At 35.9% G+C, this 18,597-nt stretch overlaps 1 protein-coding gene across 3 annotated transcripts in view; it reads left to right on the top strand.

The window, feature by feature from the left end:
- The window catches only part of BABAM2 (BRISC and BRCA1 A complex member 2), a 189,327-nt gene extending 172,542 nt beyond the window's left edge, over positions 1-16,785 (top strand). For all 3 annotated transcript variants that reach the window (XM_067293178.1, XM_067293177.1, XM_013943835.2), the window contains exon 12: positions 13,382-16,785. In XM_067293178.1, coding sequence (XP_067149279.1) covers positions 13,382-13,445 — 64 coding nt within the window. In that variant the 3' untranslated portion in view covers positions 13,446-16,785. The remainder of the gene's footprint in view (positions 1-13,381) is intronic.
- Positions 16,786-18,597: the final 1,812 nt, after the last annotated feature.

Raw genomic sequence — 18,597 nt, 5'->3', positions numbered from 1 at the left:
TTTATAACAAAATATTTTTGATTGTAAGATATAATGGACAAAATACTAATTAATAAATATAGCTTTTAATCAGAATTTTCACAGAATGGTGTTTACATTGTACTTGTACATATAATACACTGTAGAGTGAATATACATGATAAAGTCACACTTATTGAGTCATATTTTTCATGTTCTTTTCTTTAAATGTCTCCTTCGATAATTAAGCCTGACTCTTAAGATATGGTATGTTAGTTTCTGACAGGTGCCTGCCAGGGATCTTCAGTGCTGTCATGCATTATATGGATTTCAGCCAAGACAGAATGGCTGGGGTACTTGTTTCTGGTCACTTCTCATTAAAGCTTTGACTATGGGAAAAGAAAAACAAGTATTTAAAGATGAAGAATGTAGGTGCTATAGAAGTGCGCAAAAATGAAGTATCTGTTGGGCTAATATTTTGTGTGTGTGTTTATATAGACATTATATAGGAGGGTGATCTGTTCATATGTATATTTAAGTATATAGTAAATATTCTTTCTGCAAAAAAGGATTCTGTCATACATTGACAAGAGAAATGCACAGAATAGGTTGGAGGAGTTTGGTAGAAGTGGAATATGACAGCACTTTGCTGGTAAACAGCTGCTTTATAGTATTAACGACTAGAATTTAATGTAGGTGTTTCTTAGATGACCAGGATTAGGTGTTGTTCTAAAAATACTGTGATCCACTGACTGGTCTGGCTTCTTTAGAGAACTCCATTATGCATTTATCAAAGTTGCTAAATCTGTATTAGAGCATGGTGTTATAGTTGAGACCTGATACAAAAAATATCCTCCTTTGCTTTTGAGAGAAGGATGGAGAGAAAGCTATGCATTTGGAAGGAGCTGAGTTTTAGCCCAGATCTAATACTGTGACTTGATCAATTACAAAACAAGCAGTTAAGTAAAGACAGTAGGTAGGCCACATTGTCTTGTCTTCAGGAATATTTACAGTTCTTTCTGTTAAACACAAAGAACAGTCATACTAGGTCCAACTGAGCATTTAGCCCAGTACCGTGTCTCTATCAATAGTCAGTAGCTGATGCCTATGGAAGAGCATGGACAAGCATGTAATGATATTTTCCTGGCATATTCTACCATCTTCAGGAATTGCTACGTCTAGAATTGGTATGTTTATACTAAATAGCACTGATTGGCTTTTCTTCTGTTTGACTAATTGTTTTTGAACTCGAGTACATTTTTAACCTTTTTTGTGGCAAGGGATTGCACAGATGAACTATATATTGTGTGAAGAACTAGCTTTGTTGTCTTTTTACATTTCTAACTCCTGATAGCTCCAGTTGTTGCCCCCTAGCTCTTGTATTAGAAGAGACAGCAAACAATAAATCCCTTCTCATCTCCTCCATAATGTTTATGATTTTATAGACCTTTTCACATCTCCTCTGTCACCCTTTCTCATAGTCTGTTCACTCCCTCCTTCTAAAGAAGGCTTTCCATATTTCAGATCACCCTTGTCCCACTTCTTTATGCCTTTACCGTTTCTATCATATTCTTTCTGAGGTAAGGAACTCTGCATGATTTTCATGATATGTTCACCATGTATTTATATGGTGACATAGTGGTATTGTCTGGTTAACGCTTTATTCTGCTTCTAATAATGTTTGGTTTGCTTTTCTGCCTTCTGCTGTACACTGACATTTTAACATCAAGATTTCCTTAATATCAGTCTTTCAGAGCCCATGTTTTTTGTGTATGTAAAATTAAGATGTTTGTGTCACATACCTCCCTTTTATTTTTGTCAATATTGACTTTTCACCTGCTATTTCATCAGGCAATCTCTCAGTATTGTAATGACTGTCTACAGTTCCTCATAATTGGCTCTCATTTTCCTTCCTTGACTAAATCATTATTATTAGCAAACTTTGCCATCTTCTTTTGCTCCCTTTTGCAGATCGTGTAGGAATATGTTGAACAACACAGGTCAAAATACGATTTCTGTGCAATTCCTGCTGGTGATTTCCCCCTGTTTACATTCATGGTTCATTCCTATCTTTTTTTGATACCTTGACCTACCAGTCATGGACCTTTTCTCCTATTACGGCAACTCAATTTTTTAAAAAACCTTTGAAAAGCTTTTCCAAATGCCTGTGGAAAGCCAAGCAGTGTGTCACTAGGATCTTTCTTGTCCACGTGTTTTTTTGTACCTTCAGAAAATAATAAGAGATTTGTGAAGAATGAGTTTTCATTACAAAAGCCATGCTGACTCCTCCCCAATATGTCTTATTTATTCAAGTCCACTAACTCCGTTTCTTACTATAGTTTCTACCAATTTGTAAAGTATGGATGTTTACTGGTCTGCCTGTCCCTTTTTCCTCCCTCTCTTTTTTTTTCTTTCTTTTTTTCCTAATTGACATCATATTTCTCTGGTACCTGCCTGTTTTAAGCAAGAGGTTACAGGCTATTTGAGAGTTTAACTTTTCACAGTTGAGTTTCTTTAGAACTTTTGGGCATTTAAGTCATCTGGGCCAGCTGATTTGTTAGTGTGTATCTTGTTGATTTGTTCTTTACCTTTTTGGCTGACATTTCTACTTTAGTCAGACCTTTCAGTAAGTCCATTTTAAAGAAGGGTTCTGGTATGGCAAACTCTTGAAGCACCTCCATGGTGAAGGTCATGCAAAAATGATTTTAGTTTTTCTTTACGGCTTTATTACTTCTGGGCATTTCTTTTATTTTTTGTTTGGCTTTGGTACTGTTTGACAAGTTTGGGGGAGGGAGAGTTAGCTGGCAGTCATGGCATTTTGTTTCTTAACCAATGCTAAATTAGTAAGTGTGTGTTAGTAGTTTTTATACATTTATCAAATTGTTCCTCAAACTCATTTTTTATCTGTGTTACTCTGTTTTTACATATAAGTTTTCAGAGTTTGTTCCTGTCTGGTTTTCCTCATTTGGAGACATCTCTGACCTTTTGAGAATTTCCCCTTACTTGCAAACACATATCTTGCAAATAGAGAAGAGAAGGAACTTCTTCAATGTGTCTTATATAATCACAGATGTATGGCATCTCATTCCTTTCCTTCTGACTGGTTTGTCCTAATGAATATCCAAACAGGACTCTTCTGTTTTGGTATGTTGCCTTTGGCCCCTTCGATAAGCGATCTGGCAAAGCAAAGTGTATGGCATGATGAAATTGCTACTTTCACCTGTGAGCAAACTTGGTTTTCAGGGATGCTGGTTTTCAGACTCATTATGGATGCATCTGTGGTGAAACTTTTCATTTTTGGGGAGGATGATAAGTTTTTCCAGCCTCTGAAGTACGATTAAGGGATTCAATAATGTTTTAAAGATCGTTCAAATTCTATTATTACTTCTCTGATCTCCTCTCTTCTTGAATCTCTGCGCTTGTCTTCTTTCCTTACAAGCCTTGCTTCTGAATGGGTTCTTGTCCAGTCTTTTGTGCTTTCTCCTACCACTTATATTGTCCCTACTTTCCCCCCTCATTTCACCTCATTTATTGCCCTGCCTTTTATACTTAGAAAAGATTCTTAGTTGCTTCTTGTCTGGCATCAACTCTCTCCTTCAAATCCACTAAATAATTTACTGCTCTGCAGTAGTACAGTTCAGTGTGCACTTATGTAGCCTAGGTAGGAGGAAATAAGAAATGTCTTGAATAAACAGTATCTCTTTAAGAAGTTAACCTTTACCTGAAGTGGAAAAATATGGTTATGGCACTTCAGCAAATAGGAAAAATAGAGCAGGCTTGTCACAGTGCAGCTCATAGGACTGGAAATTTCTTGTGAGTTAGCGTTGTATTTAAAAAGACTATACAAAGACTGAATTTTTCCATGATGACCTTGGAATATCCTTCTCATGATCCACTGGCAAGGAAATGGAACGATGGTGTTGTGACAGATAGCTTCCAGTGCCTGCCGTCGCTGCAGACGCTTGGTACCCCAGGCACTGAGTAATCCCTGGGGGGAAAATGGAAGTTGAAAAAGCAGAAACAAAATTGCTATGATCTAAGACCGCAAGCCTTCATCTGATGAAGCAAGTCTATTTATGTACATTGTGGAGAAGGTGAAGGAAGTGAAATATCCCTTGAACTGGCAAGCAGAAGGCATTGATAAACCTTTCAAAATAGATGTTTGTTCTGCTATGTATGTTTTGGGACACTTAGAGTCACTGTGTCTGTAGGGTATTTTGTGCAATATACTTTTGTAAATTCACAAATAACTATATCAAAAATCTACAGGAGAGTAAATCCCAAAATCTTGATTTCCAGATGATTCAAAAAGGTTTCTTTTGTAGTTACTGCTTTCAATCTGGCCGTGATCTGTGGACGTTAATTATGTCCAGCAGCTGTTACTTCTGCAATTGTCAGTGAAGGCCCATGCCTTGGGGAACATGTATTTTCTTGGAACCAAAATTATCATCTTCGGGAAAGCAGTGGCCCTATTTATGCTGTTTCTTTAACATAAATGTTGTTTGTCAATGTGCATCATGATCTACAGTCTTGACTCCATCTCAGTTCCCTAGAACCCCTTTCCTTCATATTTTTTCTTTAGTTACTTTATTATATTTATGGTTGTTTTGTTATTTGAACAGGTTGTTGAGATTCGTTTTGCTTTATGGTAAGTTAGGAAGCAAAGTCATCTTAATTTTTACAGCAGAGCTATGTTGAATTCTTGGCTTTATTTATAAAAATGAATCAATATCTTAGTTCTTGGAACAGAGACCCAAATGGAATGTATTACCAAATTAAAATTTAATTCTTATTTCTGATTGCTTCATATGGAGTAAAGCCACCTGTTATTTCTGTAATCAGCAAACCATTGAAAAATGTGTCTAAATATAACTATTTCTTGCACCTTTCTATGTGACTTGAATTAGAACTTGTAATAACTCCAACAAGAAGTTCTGGGGGAAAAAGGCGTTCTTAGTAAAATACAGAAAACAGCTTTCTGAAGTGAGTGAAATTTAAAGTTTAGACTTCAGATGTGTTTAGTTTCAGTTCTAGTACTTTTATTTCCTGTTACAGTTTTGGTAGCACGTTTTGTTTTGTTTGTAATTTTGAAGACTATTTTCTGTCGTGCAATATTATGAAATGAGCTGAAGGCAATAATACTTTTTTAAAAGTGTATTTCGACAGCTGCCTACTGCAGACCCCTAACTCTATTGATGCTTGATTACTGTCATGCCCATCAAACTGACTTGCACAGTGCCTTTCTATAGACTGACAGGTAGAAGTGGACGTAGGAAGTTTACTAGACTCTGTAGGTAAATCACAGTGAAAGGAAGTGGACTGGGAGGGAGAAAAGGTAGAAAGGTAGAAATATTAGAGCAGGAAGAGGGATTATTTGATGAATCTATTTGGCACCTGGAAAAAATTGCTGGCAGCATAATGGCATTGTGCACTGAATCTTTTGTACATTTGAGTGTTTAGCTAGTTACAGTAGTGTAATTTAAGAACTATTGTTTTGCTGTTGTATAAACACTTTGAATGTGTGCTTTACATTGCCAATTTTGGAGATGTCTAAAATGGAGAACTATAGACATCATGTTTCACATAAAAGCAAAATATTTGCTATAGATAAAGCTGCCTAGTAAGGAAATTATAAACCACATCCCGAAAAGCATACCATCGAGAAGCTTAATTCAGAAACATGAACACATTCCAAGTATCCATATGTACATTTGAAGTGATAAAGGAATCCTGGAAGGTACCTTTATTGTTCTGCTGCCATGCATGGATAACAGTTTTTGTGATTTTCAAATTATGGTTTAGAATTTCTGTTGCCTTTTGAATGTCTAGCTTAGCCATAATAGGCCTGATTTTTATTAGTTTCTGAGTCTTTGCCATTTGGAAGGTATCCATTTTGTGGGTCTGCCTGTTATACTGTGATTCAAACTATGCATCCAAAAGTCATTCTGCTGAGAAATAGTTATCACTTAAAATGTTTTAGTATCTTAGAGCTGCAGAGTAAGATAATTTGTTTTAACAGTCATTTTCTCCTAATAGCTGTGTCATAAAATGTCTAGCATCAAATTAATCATCTATTACCCCACTGTTGCAAGAAAACAAGGAGACTTTATTGTTCCTTCTATCATGAGTGCTAATGTATCTTTAGCCTTGTGAGGAATGCTGTGAAGTGCTTGCAAATAAATAGACACCATAACATGGTTCGTCCAAGTAAAATATGTTTTTAATGTATTATATATAGTAAAAATAACAAAAATGTTTAAATGTCTCAGATCTGAGTTTACAATGAAAAAACTAACTATGCCTAGAATATTGGTATGAAGTGTATGGAAAGAATGGTTTTTCAGTAGCTTTGAATTCTTTTAATCTGAGTCATTGTTAAATGCAAGCCATAGAGATACAGCAGGAAGAATATAACCACCTGTTAAAGATCTAATGAGCACTCTTAGGAAATGTGACCTAAATACAAACCCACTAGTGCAATAAATATAACAATTCGTTACTCTAAGTTCCTTTAATTCAACATCATCAATACTGTTTAACAAAATAGCTCCTGACAAATGGAATTTAAAAAGAAGGGAGGTTTTATTAAAAAAAGATGTTAGCATCTTTGGCTTTGCTCTGTTATAAACAAACAGCAAATCCTATCATTTGGAGAGTTCTGATATATATCTTCTACACAGAAGGTTAATTATTAGGGTTCCAAAAAAACAGCCAGCTAACTGTGCCTGTATAGTCAGGAGAGGACAAATCCTATTGCCTGGGACCTGAAAAGGGATTGTTGTGGGCGTTGAGTATTTTCAAAACAAGTTTTCATTGTGTCAAAACAAGTTGCAACAGGAAAATAAAAATACAAAGGCACACTACACGTGTGTATATACTGCGTGCAAATACTTGGTACTGAAAAAAGTGAATAATCAAGTGATGTTGATAAAGCTTGAAGAAGCTCTTTTATAATTCTAATATGGCTATGCTGTTGAAATAATTTATATAACAAGATTTTATTGCAACGTGTCAGCATAATAATACTAGTCTGAGAGGAATAGGTCAAAGACATCAAGAAGCCTCAGGCCGTCCTTTACTCTGACCTACGACCTCCTTAGTTCCTGTTTTCACCTAATTTAACTGGAAGAGGGTAGAACGCTGCTATTCTAACTAATTTATGAAGAATCAGTCATCTTTGGCCTGGATTTTTTTTGTCAGGATTCTGTGGATTTGAAGAAACTTGTAAATGTCTTGCAACAGTTCCTTTATAGTGCAGAAGGAGAGAAAGGAGAGATGCAAACTGATGCAAATCAGAAAGACACAAATCGTCTAAACAGTACAGTAGTTGGGGTAAATGCCTGAGATTCTCAGCTGTATTCAGTACAGCTGAAGGGGGTATGATTCAGTCCTCACCCCCTTCCCCAAGCAATTAACAGCAGTTGCAGAATATTCTAACATATATTCACTGTAAATTGTACTGGACAATTCAGACAGCGGAGGATTGCTGAGGAGAAGGGTGTCTTAGCTACAGACCCTACTCCAGAAGCCTGGAAAATGTTACGCAAAACTGTTCAGAGATCCCCATCACTGTAGGAGTACTTGCCCTAGTCAGATATATTAGTTTGAAAAGGTTAACGAAAAAAACTCCACTTTTTCCTATAGGCCTTGCTAAGACTAGGGGAAAAGGGGTGTATTTATTAAATGTACTAGCTAATATAATTTTGAATACATTAAGGATGTGCTAGAAACAGAACCTAATACTTTCAAAATTTAAAGATGTTAAAACGTAGTCACAGTAGATACTAAAACTTTCAGAAAAGGATGAGTTAAAATTTTGAAATAATGGACAACATTTAAGAATAGAATTTGCTCTCAAAATCAGTAGTAGGAAAAATCCAAGTACAATAACTTGAGGCTGTCATTTGATGAGAAGGAACACAATACAAATGTTTGATAAGGTAAGAGAAGGTAACAACAGCCCGTCTGTCTTTGGAAAGATCAAGATTTTTGCTCAAGGGCTTTATTTGCCAGTGAAGAATGTGCACAGATAGAATACGCAGTGCTGGCAGTGGACATGTTGCTTTGTAGCTAAATCTGTACTTGGTATTGGTCATCAGGATTATTTCATCCCCTTCCTTTTCCTCAAATCATCTCTTGATGGAAAAGGCACTTGGAACTACTGCAAATAGGACTAACATGGATGATTTTGAGATGAGAGTGCTGGAAAACTTGGCATCAAAGCACTCTTGAAAAGAGGAGTTTGTTTTGTGAATGACTTAGGAAGGTGATTCATCACTCTGTGATGAATATCCTTGTCCCAGACGCAAAGAACAGAAATGAGATTGGTATGGCATTTTATACAACTTTTTCCTCACAGAGTTTGAATCTTGATGTTCTGCTCAGAATTTCCCACATCGAGGTTTTACGAGAAATGGAAACACCTATGCAACTCTTTTAGCGCTGTTACACAACAGGCAGTAATAAGGGTACTATTGAATAGTTTAGCTGTACCACTAATCAAGCAAAGATTCAATAGCAAGAGAACATAAATGCATTACAATGGTAGAATGCTTTCACAATAAATATACAAAGTGGTATTTGATGGCAGATCACAGCTACATAGTTTAAAATCTTTGGAGAGAATTTTCAGCATTGGAATCTAAAGACCAACAGGTATTATCAGATGGTCAATGTAGATTTTCTACCAACTACATTTTAAAAATCCAACACTGAGTTATACTGAAAAACATTACACTTGGAATGAAATTTCACAAAAGCATGTGAATTCTGAGTCCAGTATGTTTTAAGCACCCTAAGCCCACACCTTGCATTTAGACATGTATCAATATACATAGGCTTCTTGAGACCTTGTACCACAGTCAGTGTTTTATACTGAAAACACGTAAACAAAGAATGATCCAATTCTACCTTCTTTTAGATGCTTACCATTTGCAATAGCAAGACTTTCTTACCACTGGATAATAAGGTGAAGGAAAGATAAGTGCTTTACTCTCAGCATATGTCCTTGAGCACCTGAAATTCAATGTGCCATATCAAGTATATATAGTGGTTAACCACAGAGAAATGTGTTGTTTTCTGGAGTGCTGAAGAAAAATTTCCATAGAAACCCTATAGCTTACTACCTTGAACTTGGAAAATGACCATTTGAGGGAACAAAAACAAGTAGACAAAAAACAATAGATTCTTACAGTAAGACACTTAACAAAGAGATAGACATGTGCCTGTATGAAGATTGGCACCCACTCTAAGCTGAAAAGAAAGCAACTCTTTACACTGTGTTTAAGCTAAGATCTAAACCATTGTGAGAGGGATGCAGAGCCGTCGTACTCAACACTCGTGTGAAGAGTATCTGTGGACTTTGTACAAACCAGTTTCTCCGTACTCGAAGGAGCATTTTATGCAGTTGTTCTTAGTTTTGTGTAAGGTCACTGTGACACAGACCCACTGAGAACAGGCTAGAGTAAAGCAGGAGAAGGAAGGAACTCATTTTTTTCCCAGAAAGGAGAAAAAACATTGATCAAAAACTGCTCTCTTCAGTGTGATACAACATATCAAGCAGCAGAGTTTGCTTTCTGCATCTTCAGTGTGATTCAACAGGTACCTAAATTACTGAATTATTTTTGATAACTCTTGACTAGAGCTGAAAAACTGACCTAGTGGATGTTAAAATAATAATTTCAAAGCACTTCTGAGATGTTTGAGGGTATCATGTAGCAAAGTGTCTGAAACAAAATGTTGAGAGATTTTTACATTATGTTCAGTGACATGGCACAGGTCAAAGTTCTTTTGACATATAAATTCACATGGATAAGTTTAGGTGTATAGGATGTGAGAAATTAATCTTTTTCAAAAGTTTGTTTTACAAACTTATATGAAAGTTTAACATTCAGAGTTGCTCTGTGTGTGTATGTGCAGGATGCTAGAGTGTTTAAGTGTTTCTATCATTTTAAAACTTAAAGTTTATAAAAGGGATAGTATTCCGTGTGAAAGAGGCCCATGCCATTTATTCTGTAGAAAAGTTTTGTCCTTTAGAAAATTTGCTTACAATTCTTTTAAAGTTATTTTGTATAAAATAATTGTAAAATAATTAATCCATTTCATGGTCCTGTTTATCCTATCGTGGAATAATATATTCATTAAACTCGATGCCAGTTGGTAGATGAAACTTGTCCACTGTCAGCCAGTAATAGGTGCTTTTTCTGTTCCTCCTCTACGAATAATCTCTGTAGTTAAGAGAAAAGTCAGAATTTCCATTTCACAGGAAATTCAAATATTTTGACATATGGTTTATCCCAAACTTCAGATGAAAAGAAAAAAATTTGAAAAAAGTTTGCTTGAAAAATGTGAAAAAATGTAGTTAATGTGACACTGTAGTGCATCTGCCAACAGTAGCATAATGCCTCCTGGAAGCAGAAGTTTTAATGATTTATCCCATCATTCTTGCCATGGGTTCTTGGACTAGACTACTTCTGCTATTATGCTTATACTTTTTGACTCCTGTGATGTACCAGGGCCTTACAAACCAAAATGTCTCTATGCAGGTCAGCCCAAACCAAGGCACGTCATCTTTTCCTTCTTTTCCCATTACAAAGTCAGTAGCATTTCCATAAAAATATATTCAACTTTGCAAAAACATGTTTTTCCATTGAAAAAGCATCTGATTAAAAAAAGTCCGAACAGGCTGTAATAATAAGTAATGTCTCTCCTTCTTGAGCTACTCCTTAATACAGAGATTCAAAATAAATCATGTTACTTTTGTAAAATTTCTAACACTGGCCATTCTCTCCCTACATGTGGTGTTCATTAATATCAAAGCAGTTTAACCTACCTTCTCCTACTTCCCCAACTTTCCTTTACAGTCTATTAAATATGCTATAGCTAATACAGTTCTACCAAGTATATTCTTCTTTGAATCCCTTTGCAGAGTCTTTTTTTTTTTTTCTTTCAGCAAGAGCTAGGAGTGTGATGATCCATAATTTCTTTAATCTCAGACACTGGGAAGTGTGGGGTGGTAGGCAAAGTAGAGGAACATATTCTGGGTGAATATTTGGTATTACACTTACCTCATTCTGGACAAGACCACAAGTGATAAGGAGAAACTCAAGCATGTACTTTATAGTACAGAAAGAAAAAAAGGCATTTACAAATTATGAAGTACTAAAATAATTTTTGTAGCATATGGAACATCTACAAGAGGTTTATATGAACTAACGGTGAAATAAGATCCTCTTTGAAATAGTACATTTGATCAGATTGTAAGGAGGAGTTTGATTTAGTATTGCAGCAAAGAATACAAGCTGCACTAAAGGGATCAGTGAAAAGAAAGGATACTGATGTGGATAAAGATGGTGTGTGTGTGTGTGTGTGTGTGTGTGTGTGGTGTCAGAAGCATTTGGTTTTGGAATTTGCCTAACAGAAAGGTGACTGAAATGTAACACAATAAATGTAGTATTCATACAAAGCACAGAAACGCTATGAAAGATGTTTCAGAAGAGAAACCAAATGCAGAAAAGTACTTCTGCTTATGTTCAATTTAATAATTAAGACTTTTTACAGTTTAGGAAAATGTAAGAGGGAAGTTCTAAGTAACATTTATCAAGTTAAGAAGAAGAGCACTGACATGAAAGAGTCTACAGAGAAGCTATCAAAGGGGAAGAAAGAGGGTACTTAAAATAAGCAAGCAGAGGAAATTTAATTAAATTTTGGGATGGATAATGCAAGGAGAAATAAAAGGATGATAGATCCTGTGGATGACAGTGTGCAAGGGATGTTTGATGAGGAAGCAGAATGATGCAGAGCTGACTGGGACATACTGTAATAGACCACAATTTCAAACATATGCTATAAAAACACAAATACAAAAATTTTATTCACTTGTGAGAATCAGATGATATACATACCTTCTTAGCTAGTTTATGTATGCACATGTGCCAGTATGAACAATCACTTTTGTGGGCATAATTTATGAGGGCTAGCTTTTGAACTTTGATTCAATAAATCCAAGTGTATTCTATAAATACATATCAGAATCTGTGTATGCTATGGAACACATTTACTGGTTGTCCCTCATTTTTTTTCCATTTCTAGGAAAATTGAGCCATTTCTAGGCTCAATTCCCCAGTCAGGAAATGCTCTTAACCTTTGGACAGCGTCTCATGTGTCTTTACAGATTTTGCACAAAAGCTGACTGTAGCAATCTTTTAATTAATTTATTAGGCATAACATCACAAAGAGGAGGGGAACTTCCTCTTTTGTGATCTTACAACATTTTTAGGTGTGAGAAGGTGTAATTGATGTTCAGTAATTGCCAGAACTTCTACCCAAATTATGCAATACATATCTTGATTGATTGTGAAGATTGTCAGCATATGTTTGTGTGAGGAGGTATACTAGCAGAGAGACTGGTACCATAATGAATGTAGCTGCAACTGTTCTCACTTTAATTTTTCTGACATGGTTGGAGTCGGGGGGTGTTCTCCTTGCGTAGAAATTTACAAAGACCAGTGATTTTTAGTAGGGAAAAAAAGAAAAGTAGAGAAACTGAAAGTTGAAAGTTCAGTGTACAGAAAGGAGTAGGCAAAGATAACACAGGACAGAATTCTGAAGCAACTTCTAATATACCTTGCAAATAAATGATATCATTGGAACACATAAGATCTGTTTAATACACAGCTGCATCTTGCAGTGCAGTAAACTCAAAGGTGCAGTTCAAACTCAACGTTGGATGCTTAGAATCAACTCATTTTATGGACTTACGAGTCACTCCATGCTTTGCTAAGGAGATAGACTAAGATCCAAAATATACAAAACATGTCTTAATGTATAGAATAACATTCTGAATTTCAGAGTCTAATAAAAGGAATTAGAGTTCATCCAAAGTGTTAGTATTTACGCACTACAGAAAATTAGCTACATCTTTTGTAAACGGCTGCCATCAACAGTGATTCTGTATTACATCAAGGTTTCTCTAAGGAGGTAAATAAGAGCTTATGTCCTTCAAGTATTCTGACTTTCCCTGATGATTTTTCTGTTCCACTGACTTGCCTGTCTTTAGACCTTTGGTGCCATACGTATATAATACTGTTTATCTCTGCAACTTTGCATTGGATAAAATATGGAAGGTAGTTCAGGCCATTCCTCTCTCAGTGTCAAGTTACTGATGTTGACCCCATTAAGCAGCGTGACATGCTCTTTGTGGTGAGAACACCAGTACAAGTAATACTACTGGATCTAGAAGGCTGAAGTATACAGATCTGCTGTGTATTAAAAACTCACAAAAAAAACTACCCATTTTTGAGAACTAACAATGGACTGAACACGATAACTTTATGCTTCTCTTTGTAAAATCATAGCTACGTGCATACACCCACCATGTTCTAAGTTTATTCTTTCCTAACCATGAACTTTCTCTTTTCACTAGGGCATATTTCAAAACATTTGTCCCTCAGTTCCAGGAGGCAGCGTTTGCTAATGGAAAGCTTTAGACAACCTCGGGCATTGAGGTGATACCGGACAGATTCTTCGGTCTGCATGTGTCAGCCCCCAAGAATTCCTGGAAGTAGGTTGGATCATCTCAATAGGTGCTTTCTTGCCTCCGAAATGGGTTTGATTGCTTCAGTTTTTGTCTGATTTATGAAACACAGACTTCAGCTAGTAAGCTCAAAACCAAGTATTTGATATTCACCCCTATCCCATTGCCTCTGCCACCACTACTCCTTTATGTGTCTACTGGATTAATTTTAAAAGTGTCTGTTTAGATGTGATAACATTTTCCTGTGCCAAAAATGTCCTATATGTCATGCCTTGTTTCAGAACTGCTTGTCTTCATATGGTGTTAATTGAATTTTTTTCACAGAAATATTTTGCCTGTTTTGAACCTTTGTATATTTAGATAACATTTCCAGTTTATCCTAAGAACATATAAGACTGCCATATGTACCAGAAATGCCTAATGGACTACATAGTGCCATATTCTGCCTTGGATGATTGTATCTGATTATGGTTGTTACTCTCACAGGTATGGATATGAGTTGTGCAGTTCAATTCTCAGTGCCTTTCAAGTTGGTCTGATAGTAATATGGCAGGGTCTGGGAGTTTTTTTCTTTCTATTATATTTTCAGTTGAAAGCTCATCTAGTATTAAATGCTATGTTTTTATGCTTTGTTTTTATTTCCAGTTGTACACTTTCAGTGTTTTTCTAATGAACTTTCCTTTCTGTTATGAAAAAGTTCTACTGCTTTAGTACCACCGCACAAGGAAGTAGTTATATAAATTAGTATAACAAAATAAAGCTCTTTCCTAGACCTATAATTTTTCCAAGTAAGATAAATACTACTAAGGAGCAAACTTTTAACAAAAGAATGAATGATGCTGTGGAAAACAACTGATAGAATAATACAGGGCTATAGATGTATTTAGCTAAATGCTTAAGTTCAGCATGTCTTCTCAGAAATTATTTTAAATGTATATAACTGGAAACGTTACCTCCCCTAATTCTGAAATGCCAAATGCAGAATCCTGCCTGTTCATCCTTCCTTTCATGCTGTGTGTCAGGCGCACCAGATACAGCTAACTCTCATGGTGTCACTTCCCAAATTAATTTGTAAATAGACCAGGGTACTTTCCAGTAAGGAATAAAATTAACTGTGTATGTTGTTTATAAATGGCATATGGAAAATGTACCCTACTTCTGCTAAATGTAAGGAACTAAATGAATTGTATGAGTTGATACAGTGATACTGAAAAAACATTTAATTTGAAATTATTCACTATATCACCTCTATCTACTTATGCAATGGAATCACATCAAATTAATTGATTGGCAGTATTTCCCTAGCCTTTCTGACACTTGGGATATTTACTAAAATTAGTGCTTTTCTGTGGAATATCCACCTAAGGAATATAGATAGATTTTGTGCATTGAAGCTTAATTATTAAAAAATATGCAAATAATTTGACTGTAGAAATCACAGATATTTTTAGCTAGCTTATAGACAAAATTTTAGCTTGTGTCTTGTAGTGAAGTTCTTGACTGGAAATTAAGCTGCAATCAAAATCAGAGGCCTTATTTCAAATCTGCTGAAAAGGGGTCATGTTCTGTCCTCTGACGTGTCCCCCGTGACTCTGGCTACATTATTTGAGAGCAGTAAACAGCTCCAGAGGTCTGAGGCTGCCTTCTCTCTGTGGAGGCATTGTGTTGGGCTTTTGTATGCGAACCAAGACTTATAGCAGATGTGGAGAGATTTGGTTTTATGTGAACAGTAAAACTGTAACTCAGCAACCTTAGATGACTGAAAACAGACATGGTTCCTTATACTGGGACAGCCTCAAATCTGCATTTCTTCAGGTAAAAATCAATGCCGCACACACACATATTCAAGAAAAAGGTAACTCTTGTGACTAAGGAGGGAAGAGGAGGGCTAATGAAAAACATTTCTCATAATATTCAAAATCTTATAGAAACAATCTCTAGTATCTTCAAAAGGAAAAAAATCTTAACAAGCTTCATCAGCAGATCCCTGGAATCTTACATTTTATAGCAGTGTTTGATTCAGTGTTGTAGTTACCGCCCCATGAACACAGTATTAGCTTTATATTTTTGATTGCCCGTGATACAAGTGTACCCAAAATTTTTTTTTTTATCTTTTCAGTAATTACCATGATGCTGTCGAAGGCTAGCAATTGCAAAACACTTAAAAAGGAAGGCCATTCTTCATAATTCACATTTTTAACCAAAAATGTGTCCTTTACCTCAGTCTTAAGAATTTTGGATAGAGGACTGCTTTATTGTTAAGGTCCAACTGTTCCAGAAGCTTTGTAAGAAAAGACTTTGAGGATATAAAAAGTCCAAACCAACCATTGGTTGTGCTAAGTTAACTGGTGTTTCACCAACTTTTCACTAGCATAGGTAAAAATGAACTGGTGGTTTCAGTCTGATATTACCTGATGAGGTGTTCATCTCTCTCATACCATTGGCACTATTTAGCAAAAATTTAGGTAGAAAAGTTGAGAAGCTATATTGCTTGTGTTTGAGATAAAGTCTGCAAGCCTATCAATTTTCAGATTAGAAAAAAGGCATTTTTTCTTAAACATAATGAACATCTTTGTTATTTCAAAGCCCTCCTGCACTTTTTGACCCACCCAGTATTTTACGGAACCCTTTCTGATAGTTCTCAGAAGAATGTATTCTGGATTTAAGCAGTAAAAATGGGATCTTAGGAGGAAAGACATGGCTGTGAGTGAATTCTTCTCTTCTAAAGGAAGATTAGATATGAATACTAAAACAAAAGATAGAATTGGTTTAAATAATTTTATATCAAATCAAATATTTATTGAAGCAACTTAAGTTAGCCACAAGAGCTGTAATCTAATAAACTAGAATTAATTCTAGTATCTCCTGTTATATGATAATACCTATTTTGGCCAATTTGATGGGAATGAGACTTCCAGCTCCTTCTTTCCTACTGTATGATATATGCAGTTAAAATGAACAATCAAACCTAGGCTAGTTTCTGTGGTTTATGAGAACCACAAAACATGAGAAAAATAGCAATATGACGAACATATCTGAAAGCTTAAGTTTACTTTGTCAGAATTTTAACTGAAGGAATGCAGTAAATCTCTATTTACTGGACCCCATTAATGCACAATTTTCCAAAGATCCTTAAAGTGCGAACTTACAGTTGAGCATTTATTCATCTGTGTATGTAATCCACTGTGCTAAAAGTAATACCAAATCATTCAGATTCAAAGCTAGACTTTTTGTGAACTTGCTGAAAAGCTTGGATAAACATCTGGAAAAATAAATAAAAAATAACAATATTCTGTGTTGTTTGGCCTTCATTGATCTGTCTGTTGTGTTGGTCATTGCTTTGTGGATCAGCATGTTTCATTTGCTGAATCAACAACATTTTCAGCATCATCTGTGTCTTTAAGCATCCTCCCATTCATTTATGGAGTAGACTTGACTCAGTTTTTGAGAAAAAAAATGTTGCTAGAATTAGCACGAATCTGCTATGCATTGTTAAAGCCTTACTAGGTGTGGCTTTTTCTGTATTTCCTTGCTCTCATCCACTTACAGCAATCAGCATCTTCAGTGAATCAGTCAGGAAACCAGATTTAGCAATGAAGTGCAGTACCGTAAGTCTTACTTCAGGTGATTTTACACAAGGAGGCTTCTCAAGCAGGAAAGAATGGAATAAGTCTCCTCAGTCTCCTTCTTTCTGTGCCCCCTAATGTAAGGCTGGGGGTTTTGTAGAGGTCAAAAACTGCCCAAGTGATAAGGCTTGCTGCTTAAATATCCCCCTTTTCCTCTTCTATGTCAGTAGCCTTAACAACGGGAGAAACAGCAGGCGATAGAAACCTGTGCTAGTGTGTGAGGCTCGCTCTTACAGATCGGAAATACGCTTCTAATACCAAGTCTGTGCAGGTTCAATGTATGAACATGAAAGAGTAGCAGTATGTGGAGTCCTCTATCAGGAGAGAAGGTGAATCTCTCACCTTTCCAGCTAGGTGAATAAGGCGTGCTGCGAGAAGCTAATAAGTTTTAGACACAGCTTCTGACCGTGACTGTTAATTACAGGGTGCTGTCCTTTACTGATGAAGCAAACGAAATCTGTGACCAAACAGACTATGAAGGAACACTCTTCCCTTAAATTACTAATGTCACTGTAATTGATGTATTGTAGCGCTCATTAAATCTAAAGGTAGCACTGTTTTGTACTTCTTAAATGTTACTGAAAATCCCATAATTCGTCTCCTTTAGTTTTTTTATTTTCAGGTGTCTATAATGTTCTGAGGCAACTTGGCTTTACCCTTGCTAGTGATTGCTATTTTTAGCAAGTTTGAGGTTTGTGTTTTAACAAGGCAAACAGTAGTTACTCAGGTGCATGCTGGTGTCTTATGTGCCTGCATTAAATATAGAATGATTTGCTGTAAAAGTAATCAGTCCTACTGTAGAAACTGTTCTTACTTATTAAGCTCAATATTGTGTTCTCCACAACAGAATAATTGTGAGAAAATACTCCACTGTTATCCAGAACGGAGCAGATAATCATGCCAATGCCAGCGTATGCATCTCCTTACGCCAAGTCTTAGTTTCATTTACATCTTAGCATCAACAGGGGGAAAGTGTATCCTCCTTTTCTGAAGGAAGCCTGCACCTAAATAAACTGTTGATCAGGTTGTATCCTTTCCTGTTTGTACATTGAGACAATAGGTTTTGTCCCTATGGGCAAAGCCAGTAAAAGTCTGAACAATATACATCAACAGAACAGTTTTTTGTAATTATTTTTACTAACTTCTGTAGATTGAGAGAATAATTTCAAACTTTGCACTAGAGAGAGATAAACAACATCGGCAAATATCAGAAATGTGCAAGTATTTTAGCTATGTATGAAATAAAAGACTAGCAGTCTACTAGGTAGTAAAACTCTTAAGTTCTTGCAGAGTAATATTTCTAAACACGTGGCCTTGAAAAATTCATAGCATGTATGTGATTTTAGTCCTGCTTTTTCTATTCTTTTCACTGTCTATGTTTAAAAGCTCAATTCTTGGTTCCAAGGCACTGCACAAACACCATTTTGTTAAAGTGATAGTTACCAAGCAAAAAGGCAGGGGGAAAACTAGGATCAGCTG

The sequence above is a fragment of the Apteryx mantelli genome, chromosome 3 (genome assembly GCF_036417845.1).
Source record: "Apteryx mantelli isolate bAptMan1 chromosome 3, bAptMan1.hap1, whole genome shotgun sequence".
Lineage (NCBI taxonomy): Eukaryota > Metazoa > Chordata > Aves > Apterygiformes > Apterygidae > Apteryx > Apteryx mantelli.
This window is presented reverse-complemented; position numbering and strand designations above follow the sequence as displayed.